The sequence below is a fragment of the Scomber scombrus genome, chromosome 20 (genome assembly GCF_963691925.1).
Source record: "Scomber scombrus chromosome 20, fScoSco1.1, whole genome shotgun sequence".
NCBI classification, from domain to species: domain Eukaryota; kingdom Metazoa; phylum Chordata; class Actinopteri; order Scombriformes; family Scombridae; genus Scomber; species Scomber scombrus.
The window spans coordinates 5,097,811-5,117,878 of record NC_084989.1 but is presented as its reverse complement, the minus strand read 5'-3'; the positions used below and the strand labels follow the sequence as shown (position 1 = coordinate 5,117,878).

The 20,068-nt window shown below is 45.1% G+C and overlaps 1 protein-coding gene across 1 annotated transcript in view; it reads left to right on the top strand.

Annotated features, from left to right (window-relative positions):
- zeb1b (zinc finger E-box binding homeobox 1b) overlaps window positions 1-19,117 on the top strand; it is a 48,331-nt gene extending 29,214 nt beyond the window's left edge. The window contains exons 2-8 of the mRNA XM_062441354.1: window positions 3,740-3,898; window positions 9,366-9,524; window positions 10,536-10,738; window positions 11,370-11,475; window positions 11,986-13,724; window positions 15,178-15,358; window positions 16,108-19,117. Of these exons, the coding sequence (XP_062297338.1) occupies window positions 3,740-3,898; window positions 9,366-9,524; window positions 10,536-10,738; window positions 11,370-11,475; window positions 11,986-13,724; window positions 15,178-15,358; window positions 16,108-16,913 (3,353 nt within the window). The 3' untranslated portion in view covers window positions 16,914-19,117. The remainder of the gene's footprint in view (window positions 1-3,739; window positions 3,899-9,365; window positions 9,525-10,535; window positions 10,739-11,369; window positions 11,476-11,985; window positions 13,725-15,177; window positions 15,359-16,107) is intronic.
- Window positions 19,118-20,068: the final 951 nt, after the last annotated feature.

Below are 20,068 nucleotides of genomic sequence, written 5' to 3'. Positions count from 1 at the left end.
TGTCAGGCACTAGACTCAAATTAGCAGCAGGGAGAGAACACACCCTTTGATCTGTCTCTTTAAGAGCAAAAACTCAGGGAAAAGTGTTTTGGTTGGACATTCCAGACATACCTCCTACACGTTCTGGTATGGGGCTGCTGGCCCTCACATAAGACGTATAGGTTTTGGGTTCCTTACAGATGTCCTTATAGGTAATCAATCAAGATAAAGGCTTCTTTCAGACGGTAATGTGTTTGTTCATTGGCTATACATGTTTCTGTGTGTCCCCGTCTAAAGCTCAGTTATTAATTCAGTCAGTCACACCTTGAGGGCCCCACTGCACAAAGATAGCTCACTCCCACAAAGGTTGAGATACTGCCATTGCTATCTGGCAGGCGTTAGCGTATGAAAGTACAAAGCAAGCAATCTGGTGTCATACAAATACTCCTCTACAGTGATTTGAAGTTCCTGAAAGGTCTCTTATTCATAAATCAGGCCAAGATCAAATAACATGAGGCTAAAAGAAGTGTCAGTGAGGAAAACCACAGGAAAGTAAGTACCCTGTATTACTGTTTGCATTGAGATAAGTCAAAAAACACTGAATCTACAACTGTTCAGATCAGTGACAATACCTCTGACAAGGAGATCCCCCTCCAGTAGGGGTAATGTCGGGGCTGTTTTGGGAGTTACCCACCCAGTCGCCCATTCCTTTGCTAGGAATTGATACCGCCTGGCAGGTGTCATAACAACACAGGCCTCTCTCCAGCAGTCGTTTTTAAGTGTGGCTGACATGGACAGCCTGGCACTGTCTTTCAGTAGACTCTGGGAACTTTTTCGGGGGGGGTGGGGGGGTGACGAGTGATGGTGAAGGTGGAGAAATACAACCTGCCTTGGCTTCAGTCATTTTACCTAATGAACAACTTTGGAACTCCGACCATCGCCAGCTATTTACACCATGTGAAAACATGTGTCAGTTAAGAGTAAATAACATAATGAGAGCAGCAGCTTGTCTGCTCACTATGTCAGGAATAGAAACAGTTGGGACCAGGAGGCTTTAGGTCTGCCAAGGTAAAGATAGCTGTAATCAAGACAAACTTAGATTGATTGTCTTATTACCCAGATCCATATAATGTTTCTGTGTGGGAAGGCATTGTAAGGGTGTGATCTATGGCCTGGGGTTACTCACTAACTTAAAGCTGAAGCCATGGTTACAGGCTATTATTTTCTCAGGTGTTCAACACACTACAACTGATTTAAGAAAGCAAACTTTTTTGAAGTAAGTTCTTCACCTCCTCCACCTACCAAAGCTTTCTTTCTGTCTCTCAGATGCGTAGGAGTCGTCCTCCTGTTGTGTGCTAGCATGCTAGCACTAATGAGGCCAGCTGTCCAAACGCTCAGCCGGTCAGCCAGAAGGGACCGCAGCCTTTGTTGATGCTAGGTGTTACATCTCCTGTTGGAACACACACTTTTGTTTCAACACCGCCAAACCATTTGGCACAGGAAGATCATCTCTGTTCACCCCCCTCACATACAGACAAACACCCAACACCACCCGACCTCCAATCCTTTACCTCTCTCACCCCCTTCGCTTTACCCTGCAGCAGCTCCCTCTTTTTATTGTCCGGCTGCTGTTGCCACCTCCCGTCTGCACACACCAGCACATTGATTTTCTCCTATACAGCTTTATAGTTGATCATTTTCTCTCGACAGCGCCGACAGAGAGTGTTGCCTTTGTAATCGCTGACCTCAGCTCCACACCTGAGCGGCTGTGGCCCTAAACAGCCTCTCAGACTCGTCCTAAAGTACCTTCTGTTTCAGCATGAAGTGTTGCTCCCTGTTTGGCCCGCTGAACGGACAATACATCACCTGGTAGAGTCACTCTGACATAGAGTAGAGAGGCAGGGAAAGGGTGTGGGAGGTGGTGGAAGGCAGACAAGGGAATAGAAGAGGCTAGTTAATAGAAATCTACTTAATACAGTCACATGATGCTATATAAATGTCATTAATTATCAGTTTATTTGAATGAAGCCTGTATAGCAATCCAGGTACAAAGGCTGAACTGAATGTATCTCTTGAAAACTACAACGTGCTTGCAATCACATCACAGTAAAGAAGAAGAAAAACAGATAGTATTGAGGAGTGAAAGAGAGGAAAGAGGTTGAAAATGAAATAGCTCTCCTGATGAACCCCCCCGATAGGATTTCGCAGCTGCGGCGCAGCAGTGTTGACCCCGCGAACGACTCGCCAAATAACAGCGCCTGCTTCTCCTCTCCTCTCCCCTCCTCCTCCTCCTCTTCCTCCGCCACCTTTTCATCCCTCCGCCCCCACAGCCTCCGTCCGTCCTCCCACCTCCTCCCTCAGCCTGAACCCTTGCACGTCTAACCGAGCTTGCGCAGATAGCGAACCGGGGTTGTAATGACCCGTGCGATGCAGAAAGAGAAAAAAAGAAAAAGAAGAAGAGAGAGAGACCTCGTCGAAACAATTCTCATTGATTGAAACTGTGGATCATGATTCTCCCAGATATGAAAAAAAACATTAGCAGCCACTTCAGAAAGAGGTGGGCGAGTGGGGTTGGGGAGAGTGAAGATACAGAGAGAGGGAAAAAAATGTTCAGGTGCTTTGTAGCGGCAGTGCATATTCAGCAAGTGAATGCAGGTGATGTGTGTGTGTGTGTGTGTGTGTGTGAGTGATGTGAGATAAAGTAGCCGGAGAGGTAGTTTCAGTGCTGCACCCCTCTGCTGACTGAGCTGCTCTCACTGGAGAATTGATTTGGCCTCCGAGAGGATCTGTAGCTCTCTCAGTGGAAAACACAGGAATGGAGGAGGGAGGGAGGGAGGGAGGGCGGAGGGGCGGATGGGGGCAGAAATGGAAGGAGAGTGGGTGGAAATAACACAGGTGGAATTGAGAGATGGAGGAACAAGGTGGAAATGAAAAGAAGACACAGGAACACACACAAACACACACACATTCACATCCGAAGCAGACAGCCAGTCAGGAAAATTTACTCCCCTTAATAACCCTCTCTGTAGGCCGGCTGTCTCTGCGTCTCCTGGCTCCTTCAGCCCATAACACAACCGACCAGGTCACACTGACTCCCACACACACACGCCACTTCAGCCGTAGCAATATAATGATCTCACACACAACGGTACTCTATCTGTGTGTGTGTGTGTGTGTGTGTGTGTGTGTGTGTGTGTGTGTGTGTGTGTGTGTGTGTGTGTGTGTGTGTGTCTGTGTGTGTGCAAGTGTGAATTTTTTTTCTCAACATGGAGCCTGTTTGTTTTTACTGATTCAAATCTCTCTCTCTCTCTCTTTTCCTTTTTTTTTTTTCAAATTTCCATTCTTACTTTTACTACATTGAGGTTTTAAAATGAGTTGTATTGTTTTTAATAGCTCTCATCCACTCTGTTCTAAGTGCCCCAGTGGTTTTATTCTCTACTGCTTTAACAACCCACTTTCCCCCCATGGGGATCATTTAAAAGTTTCATCTAATCTATTGAAGTTAGGCCACGGTCTGTTAATTGGTGTTTCCAGCTCCATATCCCCCCACCACCACCCCTCCTCCTCTTCCTCCATCAACTATCCCCTTTAATAGTTTTGACATTTAAATGACAGTACATATATTTAACCTCTCTGACTCATGGCCTCTCACATTTAGTGCTCATAATCAAGAGGCGCATAGAGAACAGCTTCCCCGTTATCTTTATAAAGGATAAAAATACTCAATCTGATTATTCTTATCTTTGTGTCCTCAACACAGTGACCAACTACAACAATGTGGTGGTGGAGGCCGGCTCGGAGTCAGATGACGAGGACAAGCTGCACATCGTGGAGGAGGAAGGCAGCCTGGCGGACGGGGCCGACTGCGACAGCACCCTACCAGACGAGGAGCACCCCAGGGAGCGTTGCTGGGACCGAGGTGAGACACAGACGCGTGTTATTATTATTATCAGCAGTGAATCATGCAAAAGCAAAACCACACACACACCTCGTCGTCCTACCTCGCAGTGTTCTGTGACATGTTCCACTTTCTGTGCGCCGCAGGAAAAAAAAAAATCAAAGTTGAGCGCAGGATCTTGTTTAATCTTATTTTCTGCTTTAAAATCTTATTTACCTAAAATGTGAAAAATATTGCCAGTGGGGATAACAGCTCTTTTATTCACTGCGTGCCAGAATTGTCTTTAGACAAGTGCCAGCATCTTGAAACAAGGCAGAGCGAGTTCTTTCATGCCATCATCAGAATTACACTGGAACATTTTTACTTATTTAAAAAACAGCAAGTTTTGTTGCCCAAGAATCCAACCTCTTAAGATATATATGTTTTTACAGCGTGTGTCTCTTTCACTTTCAGTTCTGCCATAGCTGGCCAGACTCCAAACAGCCAATTGTCTCTAAACATGAAACTTATTCTTACCTGCCCAAGTGTGTCACGCAGTCTCTATTTTTTGTTATGACATCAATTGTTGGACTGCTGCTGTCTCTTTTTGACCTCAGCTGACATAATGCAGGCTAAGTAAAGAAAAGACTTGCTCGACATCTGCACACAGTTAAGTACCAGGCTTTGTCTCATTGTGAAACAGAGGGCAAGGAAACAGGTACTACACGCGGTGGCTTTCCAACTAAGGCAGGAAGCGCGATATTAAACAAAGACAATGCCAACAGATGGAGAGAGACCTTCAAGCAAAGAAAATAGCCTCGCAAACCAAACGAGCCAGCCGAGAGGTTTACGGCACTGGTGGGCATTGGAGGGGGCCGCCGTGAACTTCTCTTTACCTCGAACCGTGTGGAAGTGACATCAGAGGCAGCCCCCGTCCCCACAGGAAGGGTTGACGTCACGCTTCCTCCTCCCCCTTTCCAAAACAACAATTGCAGGTGCTGAAGGATGTTGCTGTTTCAACCTGAGCCCTTAAGACCTCTCGATGCTGCGCTCCTGACCTCACGCTACACGCACATATAAATCTGTGTGTGTATTTGTGATGTTGTTGGGTGTAGGTGTGGGCCAAATGCAGAACGTGCAACACTGTGACAAGCCTGTATGTTCTGTAATTAGACACTTTGACTTGATATTGAGCCATATGAGTATTTATTTTAGGGTGTTGCTCTGAGCAGATTTTGGCTGGATTTTTCCGCAGTGAGAGATGTGTGAGACTAAGGGAGGAGGAGGGGATGGGGCTTTTATTTAGCAACAGGTCAAGTTAGCACATGTGAGAATGTCCAGTGACCTATCACTTTCAGTTCAGGGAGGAATTTTTCAAAAATCCTCTCTAGTGAGTTGACCTTAGTTTCAGTTCAGTCAGTTTTCGGTCGCACATGCACGCATAAATGTATACACTCACACCACAGAGCTTTTACTAACAGTGTAGCCACCTATTCCCCAGACCATGCTGTCATTTTCATCACCACACTCCAGCTGTACCTCCTTGCATAAAAGGGGAAAGTTGGAGGAAGAATAATGTCATCGGTTTTGGCCAGGACCCGTGAACATTAAATACTTCAAAAGCATGAGTTAGACTGAAACAGCTCAGCGAGCTGGCTGCGCTCCACAGTTATGCCTGATCAGGCATATTTTCTTTGGCTTTCACTCATGCGCACACACACACACACACACACACACACACACACACACACACATACACGCACACCTCTGTTTCTTACTCTCTCACTCTCTGCAGCCTCATCTCATACATCAAGCAGCATCTTTCGCTGTCGCTCTGGATCGGACTGATGAAACACGGGGAAAGCTGCAGCGCTTTAAACAAACACACACCTCTCTCTCTCTCTCTCTCGTCTCTCATCCCTCCATCCTTCCTTGTGTTGCTTTTACTCCTGAGAACAGAGAAGTCTCCGGTGCAGCCTTGAAAAGTGACCACCACCTACTAATCTTCTCTTCAACCTAGCCCAGTTTGCTTCAAATTAAAGCCTTGACACCCCTTCTCCTGGGACTGCTGCGCTCCAAAACCGAGAGGCGGTTTTTCAACACATTGCCATCTCTCCTTCCCTATTTTTTTTTTTTTTTTTTTACACTCACTGTTTCTCTTGTTCTGAATCATTCCTCTTGATTATATGGTATCATGGGCTCCCTGCTCGCTGTCATTACTCATGCACACTCCTAAATGATTATGTAGTGGTGGAGCAGCCCAGTGTCTGTACAGCAAACTGCAGCCTGCTCTCCTCTTAAGAACAGGCTGACTAACACCAGGGGAGGAAAAAGGTAGAGTGAGTGTTGACCTGGGAGGACTCTCTGCTTTATGTTTGATGAGTTGTAGTGTATGATTACATCTCAGAGAATGGGGCAGGGTGGAGCTGGAGAGCTTTGATATCGTGAGGCTGCAAAGGCACTTAATGACAGCAAAAGTCTGGGTTTAACTGCATGGAAATATAAGACCTGAGACCTTAAGAAGATGAGCTGGCTGTATGACGAGTGTGTTTGATAAGCACTACAATAACACTCGTTGTACACACACTGTTTCTTCACTGCTGGCCTGACATGCAGTGATGATATGTGATGTTCCTCAGAATTGGTCTCAAATCCGCTTGGCTCCTTTGTGCAGCAGGGACTGTGCAGACACACAGGAACACCTACATTCCTGCATGCATGATGTCATGATGCGATGTTAAAAACTGAGCCACCCTTCTGCACAGGAAAGGAAGAATCTCCAGAGAGCTGGGAAGACACACAGAGCAACAGTTTGATAGCGCCAAGCCAAGGATAAGCAAATGATCCTCGATTTGGAAATGTATGCTATAGTTGTTCTCTGATTAACCTCCCGCTGATGAGGGATAAAGCCGAATGTCCTTATGAGTGATTGTGGAATATTTTGAGCTGTTTGTGCAAATCCTTATCGCAGAGTAGACGATATAAATCTGCAAAAATGGCTCGGGATGCACGACCACAGGAAGCTGCGGGGGCAAAGGTCAGCCAGGAAGTGCATCACGGGATACCATTGTATCATGTTGCAGAGATGTGGGCAGAGAAGGATGAGAAGAGAAGAGGGAAAAAGGGAAGAGAAGAGAGTGGGTGGTCTGAGGGATTTTGTTTTAAGACATAGTTATGTTGAAATAAATACAGAACAGACTACTGCTTTAGATCGCGACAGCAACACAACTTCCAGCTACAACCTCATAGGGTGTGTGTGTGTTTATGTGTGTGTTCTGGGGCTTTTTTTCCCCTTTTTTTAAAAAGTGATTTTCCACTTGTGCAGCGGTGCGTTCACATCCCTGCGTCAGCACATAAATGGCCTGTGTGATGTTTCATGTCAGGGGAGCAGCCTGATAACACGGAGCCGCCTCAGCCTGGCTGTGAACCCTTCTGGCCTCGCTCTGTAAAAGTAACGAGACACACACACACACACACAAGGAATGAAAACAACAGCTTGTCATACCTTTGCACCACAGACCCCCAGCTGGGACTGTATTTCACACACATGCTCAAAATTTAGTAGCCCAGAGGTGTGTTTGAATGTTTGCATGCTGCCTTTGAGCAGTGGATGGGAGCTAAACAGTGTCAGATCAGCACTTTACACACACATGCAGCACATGGTTTTCACTGTCTTATCAACAGCCAGTAGAACTTTGAAAACGCAGAAGACAACTTATTTAGAGCTGCAACAAACTATTATTTTTTATTATAGATCAATCTGTTAAGTATTTTTTTAAATAATCAAGTAATTGGTGAGTGTGTAAAATGTTAAAAACTTGGCATTCACAGTCCAACGAGTCCAAACATTTTTTAAATTTACTGCCACATATGATTAGAACAAGCAGCAAATCCTCATATTTAACAAGCTGAAAGTAGAATAAGAATTGAAACACTGAATTGATGGTCAAAATTGATGCAGATTAATTTTCAGGTCGAAATCAGTTTAAAAGAATGCTTTCACATTCTCATCTGACTCATGAAAAGAAAATGAATAAGCGTTTTTCCCACAATGTAAAAAAAACCCCAAAACATGTCTAATAGTGTTATTAATGCTGATGAGGTCATGGGAGAAAAGCTGTGTTCTATGATGTGTTCCTGAACCTCCACTGTGGGATGAGAATTCCTCGACTCGGCTTTCTCAGCACCTGCTGTTGGCTCCTGCTTTACATACCCACACACATGTTCACCAACAGACAAGCTCTCTCTTCTCTGGATCGTGTCTCATGGGTTTTTGTTACGGGCCGGGGAGGGGTCTTTAATAACCATAGCAACAAATGTCTGCGCTCGTATTGTTTCACGGCTTTGTTAAGGTGCGCCAGAGGAAGCGCCGCTGCGTGTAAGAGTACTGGTATTCACTGTGCGTCGGTGAGTCATGAAGCGCTACACCTGTTACCGTCTCCGAGAACACAGCTGGCCCCGTCTTTCAGCACACACACAATTCACAAAACACAATACTCAAATCTCCACTAAGCAGGGGAGTGCTTAAATCTCTCCTCGAAACATCTGCCCCATGAACACCACCACGCTGTCTACAGTAACTTTTCTTTTAGCTAATAGCTCAGCCTTGTAATTACTCTGCAGTGATACACATAAGCTCACTGACATATCCATAGAGGAATGACGCCAGGTTTAATCGTGGACACTCTATACTTGGTTCCGGTATCCGCTTCAGGAAGCTGTGAGAGAGCAGAGATGGAAAAAGGGAAGGAAGCTTTGGTGCATCTTAAACTGCATCCTCAGGTTACACTTCCTATAAGCCACAGCTTGGTAATTAGTGCTTGTTAGGTTAGCCTAGCCGGGCTCATGTGATGTGGAGGAAGAATGTGCTTGGCTCCCACATGCAGATTCTCATTTGCTGGGATATTAAGCACAGTCTGAAGGCCAAGCCTCTCTAGAGAACACACCGTGATGTATGAGTGTGTGTGTGAGTTTTTGTGTGTGTTCATCCAGCACGGTATCCATCCACCGCAATACATCAGGACAAGATTCATCACCTAATTATCAGTCTCAGTCTCATCAAGTACCTTACCTAACACTGTGAATAGAGGCTTGCCATTCAGTTCTTACAAAGAGCTCGATGCTCATACAGTAGCCTGTGGCCTTTGATGCTAATTAGTTTTCTCATCCTATTGCGAACAAAAGCATTCAGGATGTTTGTTTTTTTTCCCCCTCTGGCGCCACGCACCTCATTCCATGCTGGTGAACATGTCATGATCAAGGGCTCGCGCTGTAAGATCTGGTTCAACTATAATGACACTCACTGTGACATTATTGGAATATCACATTTCATATACAAAGGTTATGGTTTCATATGCACAGCGTACATTAATAATAAACCATGCAAGTCTTGAAATACAGGATAATCAATAGCACCTTTAGCAGGCATGCATCATTTGTTGTCTTTATTTATCTGGTTTTATTTTCATGTTCAAATCCAATAATCAGCGTGTGTGTGTGTCCCTCACAGTGAAGGAGGACTGTGCGTCGGACGGTGAGGATGACAGCACAGACGCTTTGGTGGAGGAGATGCTCCAGCAAGGAGACACGGCCGTCATCTACCCAGAGGCCCCGGAGGACGAACCCCAACGCCACGGCACCCCCGACGCCAGCATCCATGACGAGAACGGTACAGGACTTCACCACGAAGCACACTCAAACTATTACTACATGTCCATTTCAAATTGTATTCATATCATATAAAGCAAGGTGTAAACTCGCATTATCACTCACACACACACACACACACTAAAACACCCACCAGTATTTCTAGCCGAGAGCTCTCTTTCACACTATTACTGCACCTACCCAGTAATTACTCGCCCCCCGGGGATGGGTTTTACCTGCTCCCTGTCTCACCTCAGGTGTTAACTCCACCCCATTAACGCCACTCTCCAACATCATTACACACACCGCTATTTGTTAAGTGCAGCACACTGGGGCCTTTATGGCTCCTGGGCTTTTGGCTTTTACCTGCTACCGCAGAGGGAAAGGAGAGAGGGAGGGAGGGGAGGAAGAGAAACAGCAACACCTGAGTAAATTTGTCACGTCTGTGGGAGCTCTGACTCACACCTACCTGCACGATAATGTGTGTGCATTCCCATCCCAAGGCCCTCACCTGTCCCGCAGGGGAACTTAATACATCACCTGTTAACAAGGTAATGCTTTACCTGTGTGGGAGCTAGACGACCGATTCCCTCTGTTAAGCAGGCTGGATCGAGGCTGGCGGCTTTTGTTTATCAAGCTCACTTTTCCTTACGTGCGTGGGCGTTTTTTGAAATGCTTCTAATGCATAATAGGCAATTAAAATGGCTTGTGAAAGCTGTAATCGCCGGGCTTTTGTTTCAGCAAGAAGGACAAAAGCAGAAATAAAAATCCAGGCCTTTAATGGCAACCTAGAGACAGAGAGGTGTTACTACGGTTCAGTAATCAGCTTTTATCCATTTGGTTACCTGGGTGCTGTTACCTGTGGGGGAGGATTTATCAGTGATTGGTGAAATAGCAGAGGAGTGTTACTGTGGCAGGCCATGTGTAACATCAAAGAGCTCTCTCTGTTGACCATGTGTTTTTAACCCTCCCCTCCACTCTCACATATGTCATTACAACACTCTCCTCTCTCTCTTTTTTTTTTTCCATCCAGGAACCCCAGACTCCTTCTCTCAGCTGCTCACCTGTCCGTACTGCGCGCGCGGCTACAAGCGCTACAGCTCCCTGAAGGAGCACATCAAGTATCGGCACGAGAAGACAGAGGAATGCTTCAGCTGCCCCGAGTGCAGCTACACCTTTGCACACCGCTCTCAACTGGAGAGACACATGACAGCCCACAAACCCGGACGGGATCAGGTAAGAATTTACCGACAGCATAGTCAGGAGATACTGATAAAACATTTGAAAAGTCTAATATGTCTTAATGTTCTAATGATTTAAACATTTTTTTTAGTTAGTGAACACTTTTAATAAACACCTCTTTATTGGATTTAAATACTTAATGCAGCTGGATGCTTTGTGAATCCTTAAATCCTATTTTAAGAACATAATAATATCATTCTATAGTCATGAAATATATTCATTGTGCAAGAATGAATCAAAGTAGGTATCAGCTAATCAGCATGCATATATTTTTAAATCTAATTTAATATATTCTCTGCTTTAGTTTATAGTTCTAACATTTATATGTCATTTTCATTTTCAAATACTCAGTGCAGCTGGATTACTTGTGATTTGTTTCAGTAGCATTCTAGTTGTGTAATGCTGTAATAAATACTGTACGTACTGACAAAGTGATTTTAAATGACACAACCCTTACATGGAAGCTCGGCTGTTTCTTTAGCAAACTCACCTCCAAACACGATAAATAAACATGAACTTTTGCCCCCCATTGATTAATGACATTGTGACATGAATTAGTAACAGTTCAAAGGTCGTGTTTTCATTGTGCGTCTCACTGAATGACCCCTCTCCCCTCATCTGACAGAGACACATCACACAGTCGGGAGGCAATCGCAAATTCAAGTGCACTGAATGTGGCAAAGCATTTAAATACAAGCACCATCTGAAGGAGCACCTACGCATCCACAGCGGTGAGTGGTCAACCCCTGTCACCATGGCAGCAATCTGTGTGTGTGTGTGTGTGTGTGTGTGTGTGTGTGTGTGTGTGTGTGTGTGTGTGTGTGTGTGTGTGTGTGTGTGTGTGTGTGTGTGTGTGTGTGTATGCAGGTCGAGGGTATATGTCTGTGCCATGAATCTCTTTTGGCCACAGATGTTTGTGTATTATTTATATTTAAGCCAATTCCCTGTATTTAGATATCCTTGATCGTGTTTCAGTCCATTGTGTGCTCTTCCTTAATGTGCCATAATTGTGTTTCTTTTGGCATTATGGGACAAGAATTAGAGAGGGGCATTTCCCAGTGGTGTCATTACATCAGCATTTAAGCATCATTGAAATGCATTAGAGCTTTTTCCTGCCTTACTGCTCAAAGCGTGGCTCGCTCATTTAGCTTCATTCACTAATGGAAATCTTGTTTCTCTCTCTCTCTCTCCCACCACCTTTTTCTTACTCTCCCTGTTGTACACACTGTGTTTTTATCCAGGAGAGAAACCCTACGAGTGCTCCAACTGCAAGAAACGGTTCTCCCACTCGGGCTCGTACAGCTCCCACATCAGCAGTAAGAAGTGCATCAGCCTCATCTCAGTCAACGGCAAACCACGCTTGGCCAACAGCAAAACCCAGACCCAGGGTCCAACACCAATCCTCCCCACGTCACCCTCTGTCCTCCGCACCCAGATCAGGGAGAAGCTGGAGCACAGCAAGCCCCTACAGGAGCAGCTGCCCCTCAATCAGATCAAGAGCGAGCCCGTGGACTACGAGTACAAGCCGACACTGATGACGTCTGCGGCTGTGGCTGGCATGAACGGCGGGGTTTTCAACGGCGCTGCAGCTCCCCTGCATGGCACAGTGCAGGCTGTGGTCCTGCCCACTGTGGGTCTGGTGTCGCCAATCAGCATCAACCTAGCAGACCTGCAGAACGCTCTCAAAGTGGCGGTGGACGGTAACGTCATTCGCCAGGTGCTGGAAAGCAACGCCAAAGGCCAGGGGCAGATGAACTCTGGGTTAACCACTGGAACGCTCCACCCAACGCAGCAGCAACTCATCTCAGCCATCAGTCTGCCTATTGTGGGTCAGGATGGAAATGCAAAAATCATTATAAACTACAGCTTGGACCCCAACCAGGGCCAGCTCACAGCCCAAAACCTGAAGAAAGAGCCTGAGCCCATCTCAGCAGCTCAGCTCAATGAGGCCTACAAGTCTCAGAAACTCCCAGAAGATCTTACCATCAGGGGCACCAGGCCCACTGAGACTAAAGAAGAGGAAATGACCACTAAAACTTGTCTCCTGTGTGATAACTGTCCCGGTGGGCTGGAAGCACTCCATGCCCTCAAGCACTGCAAGAAGGATGGTCTCAAGCTGAACGGAGCAGGCCTGGATAAGTCTGAGTCTGCTGTTGCTGCCCTGCTGTCAGAGGGAGGACTTTGCAACCAGCCCAAGAACCTCTTGTCCCTGCTCAAGGCTTACTTTGCCTTGAACGCTGAGCCCACTAAGGATGAGCTGGCCAAGATCTCAGACTCTGTCAGCCTGCCAATCCATGTGGTCAAGAAGTGGTTTGACAAAATGCAGGAAGGTCAGATATCACTAGGTGCCCCAACACCTCCTTCAGAGGAAGAGGACACCTGTGATGCTAACAGTGTGGTGTCTCTGGTCCCAGGGAAGGACAAGGCCACTATGGGTCCTTCTGTGACCCAGAACAGCCCCACAGAAGCAACCCCGGCCGAGGTCAACGGCTCCCACAGCTCCCCTGCCTCCCCCTCGCCACTAAACCTGACAGCTGACGGTCCCGTCCCAGCCCAGCCCCCCCAGAGCACTGAGGGACCCCTAGACTTGTCGCTGCCAAAGTCCGACAGAGAGGAAGCAGAGAGAGTGTTGACTAAAGCCTGTGTTTACCCCTCCCTTTCCTCTGGCTCTACCAATCAGGATGAACCTCTGAATCTAACTTGCACAAAGAAAGAGGCATCGCCACTCTCAGCCATGGGCAGCCGCCATATTGCAATGTACGCCAGCCAGCCAAGTGCCAACCCCCTCAACATATTGACCACTCAGCTCCCCACTCTGGTGACTATCGGCGAACAGGGCCACATGCAATGCCTAAGGGCCCTAACCACCAACAACAAACAGACTATCCTGATCCCTCAGCTGGCTTACACTTATACCACTACAGCTAACAGCCCTGCTGGGACAGAGACACATGAAACCATCCACCTCAACGGCATAAAGGTTTGCAATGTTCATGCTTTCAGTTTAGCAACAGTTGAGCTTTCCTGCCTTTGTTAGAATCATTTTGTGAAATTCCCATTTCCTATGATTTTCCTGTAGAGAGAATGATAAGATGATTGATACCACTCAGTGCAGGAGCTGCTTTGTTTAGCTTAGCAGAAACACTGTAAACAGGGAAATAGTTAGCCTTGCTTTGGCCTTAAAGTATTGTAAAATGTACAAAAATCTAAGTGTACAAATGACGTACTGGTATAATTTCTTGGCAGTTTACAGTGATGCTCAATACTTGTCACTGTGAGTTTGCCAGGCAACAAACTGAGACCCAGGCTAGCTGTTTCCCACTGTTTACAGTCTTTGTGCTAAGCTAAGCTAAGTAGCTGCTGGCAGTAGCTTTATCTTTACTGTACAGATATGAGTGTGGTATCAATCTTTTGATGTAACGCTGGGCTAGAAAGATAATAAGCACAATCTCTTAAAATGTTAAACCATTACTTTAATTAAATGTCTGTTACTTTAATTTCTCACAGCTCTGTTAGCTTCCTCTACTTTTTTCCTCAGTTTTTTTATTCTGGGGGTCAGCCTCAGGTAAAAGTTAAAGCCATTCTTATTTGTAAAGCAACTGATTTACAGATAGAGAAAGAAAGAACTCAAGTGTTCAGCCTAGTAGCCATTTTGAGAAGAAAGTGCATCAGGATCAAGTTGGCTTTTCTCTTTTTGAAGTGATCAGTCAAAACACCCCAGTTGAGATTATTGCTTCTTATTGTTCAAAACCACTAGAACATGATAGATAGTGTGAAACCATCCAAAAATCTAATCGATAAGTCATATATAGAAATGTCAGAATTCAGCTCTTTGTAAAAATGATAGCCCTTAATAGTTCTTCATTGTGCAGACACCTAATGGGGCCGTAATGATGGATGTAGATCTCTGTGGGTATGTGAGTGATCTTCCTGGGCTGTCACCCAGAGGACATGAGGCTGCACTTTACTGCAGAGACCCATATTGATCTGCTGGAATCTGTTTAAACGCCGCACCTCTGCCTGCCGCATTGATTTATTGTTGTTGTATTATACTTTCGTGTTAAGTGGATTGGCATAGACCTGCCTTGTAAAAGAGAGCCGTGTGTATATATCTGCTCCTTAATAATGCTTCACATGCTCTTCCACTGCATCAGTGAATGAATTTTAGTGACTCAGGGACATATGAAAGCTGTAAGTGTGCTCATAAGTGAACAGTGTGGTTATCTGGAAAATCATGGAAAAGATTAGTCAAAAAATGTTAAAGAATTCAGTGACTTTAATTGTCCATAGAGAGCTGTGAGTAGGAAATGACAGAGTTTGGCTAACCTGATCATTTCCCACTCATTCATTGTCTTCTTGGTGAAAGACAAACAGAAAAGTCTCATTTTGAATTCCCACCAATGTGTTAATACATGATTTGTCATATTCTCCAGGAGGAGAAGCTTGACACAGGCTCAGAAGGCGTGTCCACTTTAGAGGAGCACAACGACTCCGACTCGGGCCCCGCGAGGAAGAAGATGAAGAAGACGGACAACGGCATGTACGCCTGCGACCTGTGCGACAAGATCTTCCAGAAGAGCAGCTCGCTGCTCAGACACAAATACGAACACACAGGTAAATTCACATTCTCATGTGTTTCCCAGATCTACACACACACAGAACCCAGCCAATAATCACAGATGGACTCACACAAAAAAGGAAAAAAAAGAGCAGAACCGGAACATGTCTCACCATCAGTCACTGTTGGGTCCTGGGAAAGATGAGTCAGACTGAGAGTAAAGGGGGATTTTGAGCTATAGTGTAAAGAAGGGTGGACACCTCCATTCCAGCAGGTATTACTCAACATGCACAGAAGAGGTCTGAGAATTTCTTTCCGCCAACTCCCCACCTCTGCACTGCCAGCTTCTCATGTGAAGCACCAAATGTTGCAACAACAGGCGAGCTCTGGTAATGATTTGGATCGCTCAGAGATGATGATGCCGCGGCCAAGCGCAGGTCAACTCTCTCAGAGGCGTTTCAGTTTTTTCTTTATTACTCTGATACCTGGCTAACAACCATCGTTCTCAGCTCCAAATGACCTCATCCTAGGTGAAACTAGCTATTCCCTGCCTGGATAAAGTTTCCTTGAAGGTTTTTTTTCGAGCTCAATTGTTTGAGATTTTGTTGTTTTGTTTCAAAACGTTCTCCTTGGATACATTGATGATAGATATTGTTCTGCCTTCTCGAGCTTTGGCACGATGTGGGAGATTCAGTGGAGTTGCTCTTGCGTGTTTATTGTTTTCCTGCGCTTTTTTACTCAACGTCATTTTCATTTTTCTGAAGTGTGCTGACGCATATTTGTTTTTTGTTTTTTTCCTCCGCAGGGAAGAGACCTCACGAGTGCGGCATCTGCACCAAGGCCTTCAAACACAAACACCACTTGATCGAACACATGCGACTCCACTCGGGGGAGAAGCCGTACCAGTGCGACAAGTGCGGCAAGCGCTTCTCCCATTCGGGCTCCTACTCCCAGCACATGAACCACCGCTACTCCTACTGCAAGAAGGAGACGCAGAGCCAAGGAGAGGGCAGGGAGAGTCCCGAGGTGGACGGCGAGGCCCAGGCCGAGCTGGAGGCCTTGAGCCAGACGCTGCCTCTGCGCCTGGCTCCGTCCCAGCTGGACTCGGACGAGCGAGGGAGCAGCACCAGAGAGGACGAGGAGAGCGAGGAGTACGAGGAGGAGGAGGAAGAGGCCGCAATTGACATGGATGACATCCAGGTGGTGCAGATAGGAGATGAAGGAGGGGATGAGGAGGAGGAGGAAGAAGAGAGGAATGAGGAGGAGATGGAGACTGTAGCGGCGGAGAAGACAGAGATAGAGGAGGAAGAGGAGGCTGACACAAGGCAGGAGGCGGAGGAGGAGGAGGAGGAGGTGCACGGGGGTGATAAAGAGGAGGAGGGGGAGGGGGAGGAGGAGGAGGAGGGGGTGCACGGGGGTGATAAAGAGGAAGAGGGGGAGGAGGAGGAAGTCAAGGTGGAAGGTGAAGAGGCGATGGCTACAGAAGAAGGGTTGACAGAAGAGGGAAGAGCAGAGGAGGAGGTCACGGAGGAGAGCGGAGGCGAAACAAACAGGAACACGGTCTCTGAAGACGAGAAGCAGACGCAGCAGGAGAAAGGAGATACTGACTAACAGAGGAATCAGACTCCTCCACCGCAATCAGATTCCTCCTCTCTCTCCCCGCACAGAGGACGAACGCTGGAGACGACGTCTGCTTCCTTTTGACAGTTTGTTTCAGTTCACTACTGTGTAGAAATCCAGGTGTGCCTGAAAAAAAAAATACTAGTGACTTTTCCCTACAGGAGAACCATTTCTCACTGTTAGAAAAATCCATTTGTAAAGAAAAAAGATGAAGACGAACATGAATTTTAACAAACGAAGGAAATGCATTATACAGACTTTGGAAGCTAGAGCCGACACGTTTTAGATAATGTTTTATTACTAAAACACCTTGGGTCATTTCTTTTTATCAGTGTTACTAATTTTATCACTCATATTTTAACCTTTAAAAGCTGTACAGTTGGGAGATATTTCTATACCTTTTTATTGCCAATGAACAAAAAAAAAGTCAGTATTTTATTAAGTTGGAAGGAAAATAAGAAAAAAATCCTGTGCACTACAAGTGGCTTGGTTTACCTATGGATCGAGCAGTTGAGTTGTGTTGTCTACCCTTCAGTATTACCCGCACTAGAGATACCACGCCATCACATTTGTTTGTTTTTGCTGTTGTTTTGATTGGATTGTGAGCCTTAAGAAGAAAAACAACAGAGAGCGGACGGGTCTTTTCAGCCATTTAGTTTCTTTTGAGACTTATTTTTTTGTCAGTGTTTCTTTTACAAATCAGTGTTTTTAAAAGAACAGTTTGACATTTTGAGAAATAAGGGAGTTAGATGAGAAGTCACTGACTCAACATATTTCCCCAAAATGTCAAACTGTTGTTAAATCTATGTTCAGAGCGAGCAGAAAGGGGATGTAGAAAACATTTTGACCCACACTATACCCAACCCCATCCCTACCCTACCCCCCCCCCCCCCACTCCGAGCCTTATGCAAAAAAAAAAATCAAACTTAAAGAGAGACATGCATATCAAAAGTGCCATTGAATATTGCTGTTGAAGCTTAGCAGCTATGATCAGGTATTGCCGGGTCCCAGATCAAACCAATAAGCCGGAAATACTGTTGACTTTGGCTCGCCACAACACCTGAGAGAGTAGAATCTAGCCTACCGCATAGTTCATGTATCATAGAGTTTAGATATAAGTTGCTTTTTATTTCTAAATCTGAGCGACTAAAACAATTTTACAATGCAAGCGTTTTCAAACAGATGATGATGATGAAGATGATGATGGATTTCTAATCGTTAACTGTGTCCTGCCTTTTTTTTTTCAAAAGCTTATTCTGTGCACTTGTTTAACACACCACGAAACGCTCAGATGTCTCTTCAGGTAACAAAATGTAGGTTAATATGAATCCCATGAGTTTTAATTCAACAATGTTTTTACCTGTCAGTATTATTTTTTGTTTTTGTCTCTTCTGTTGTTTTATGTTCTGTTTCAGTGTGTGTACTGTATGTTTTCAACAGTTGCAGTATTATCCCTTCCCCCAATGAGATGGGTATGTCTGTTTAGTCATAGAGAACTTTTATATTTATGTGTCTTATTTTTTATATTTCTTTATGGTTATTTATTACACTATGTAGTGTACAATACTGTAGTTTGTATTAATACGATAATATATTTTAGTATGGAAAAAAAAACGATTCAAAGGCAAATAACTACAAGCCTGGAAAAATGAGACTCCGGCGTACTGAAGTATGTTTTTCGAACAAATAAATGAAGTTTTTCCTCCTGGGGGGAAAAAATTCGCACCCTGCAAGCCTGAAAAATTGGAACCTGTGACCTCTCTGCATCCATTCTCATGTTAGTTTAGTTTTCTTTCCCCCTCTCTAATATGAAGCTACTGAACTTTTTGAAAAATAATTGTATGTCTAATAGCATGAGTGTGCTGTTTATTGAAGGATGATCCTTAACCACACAAACTGTCCTTTTTGCCAAGCCAAAATAATATTGATGTATGTTCTTATGTTTTTATTTGTGCCAATTTGTTACTTTATATGTCAGTGTCAAGACCACGCCCACTTTTATATGCCTCCCCCCCTCGCCTCCTTTAACACCCTCATCTTTTTTTATAGTGATTGTTTTTGTTTGTTTTGTTTTTTTTGTTTTGTTTTTTATGACTCCCCATCTCACAATAAAATACATCAATTACAAGCTGCTGGGTTTGTGATGATACTGTTATTGAGAGTTGGGAAACAAGAATCATGCAATATTAAGTTAATGCCTGCACTCAAAAATATGAAAATAATCTGTAAAGAAACAGCATTTTTGGACATAGACTTGTTCAAGCAGGAAACTATAAATATTAGAAACAGGGCAAAACGGCTAGCCTGGTTATGTCCACATGTAACAACACAACAGGTTGTGGTTTCTTTGTTTTGACTCTTCATGCTATGCTATGCTAAGCGTCTGCCTTACATTTAACACACAGACATGAGAAGCATCAATCTTCTTACCTCACCCTTGGCAATAAAGTGAATAAGCTTATTTCCCCAAATGTCAAACTATTCCTTTAAACCACACTACATCATATGATTATATGAAGAAAGGTCCTGCCCGCACCCCTCAGTGATCAGTCAGAGCCCTGCCCAAGGTCAACCCTATCGATCCAGATTAGGTTTCCAGGAGGGCCGACCCTCCTCCTGCCCCCCCTCTGTCCCCACATCCAGCCCCTCCACCAGCATGAATTAGTAATGGAATGGACTAAAAATCCATAGTCTGTTGAGGAGATGAAAATGATACAATAGCTGCTGAACATATTTGATAGTTCTCTCTCTCTCTCTCTTTCTCTCTCTCTCTTCCTCTCTCTCTCTCTCTCTGCTCTTATTTTTCTCTCTTTCCCAGAAGCTCTGTGCTCTGCTTCCAGAGAAGAGAGCTTCAGGCATTTCCAGTTAAGTCGTGAAGTCTTTAAGCAGCATAAAGGTGCTGCTGATTTGCTGCCTTTGTTTTAAGGGAAAGCAGGTGTGGGTGGAAGGGGATTCAACCTGCCACAGCCTCTCTTTGTCTGAGGATGGAGTGGGAGCTGGGTGAGGAAACACAGCTTCCACGGATGTGTGTGTGGGCTTCCGTGCACCGTGCAATTGTACAACTGTTAGTACCTGAGCTCGCAAGAGTGTGTGTTAAAGGGGGGAGACTTTGTGACAGAATAATCTGACAGAGGTTTGATCAGCCA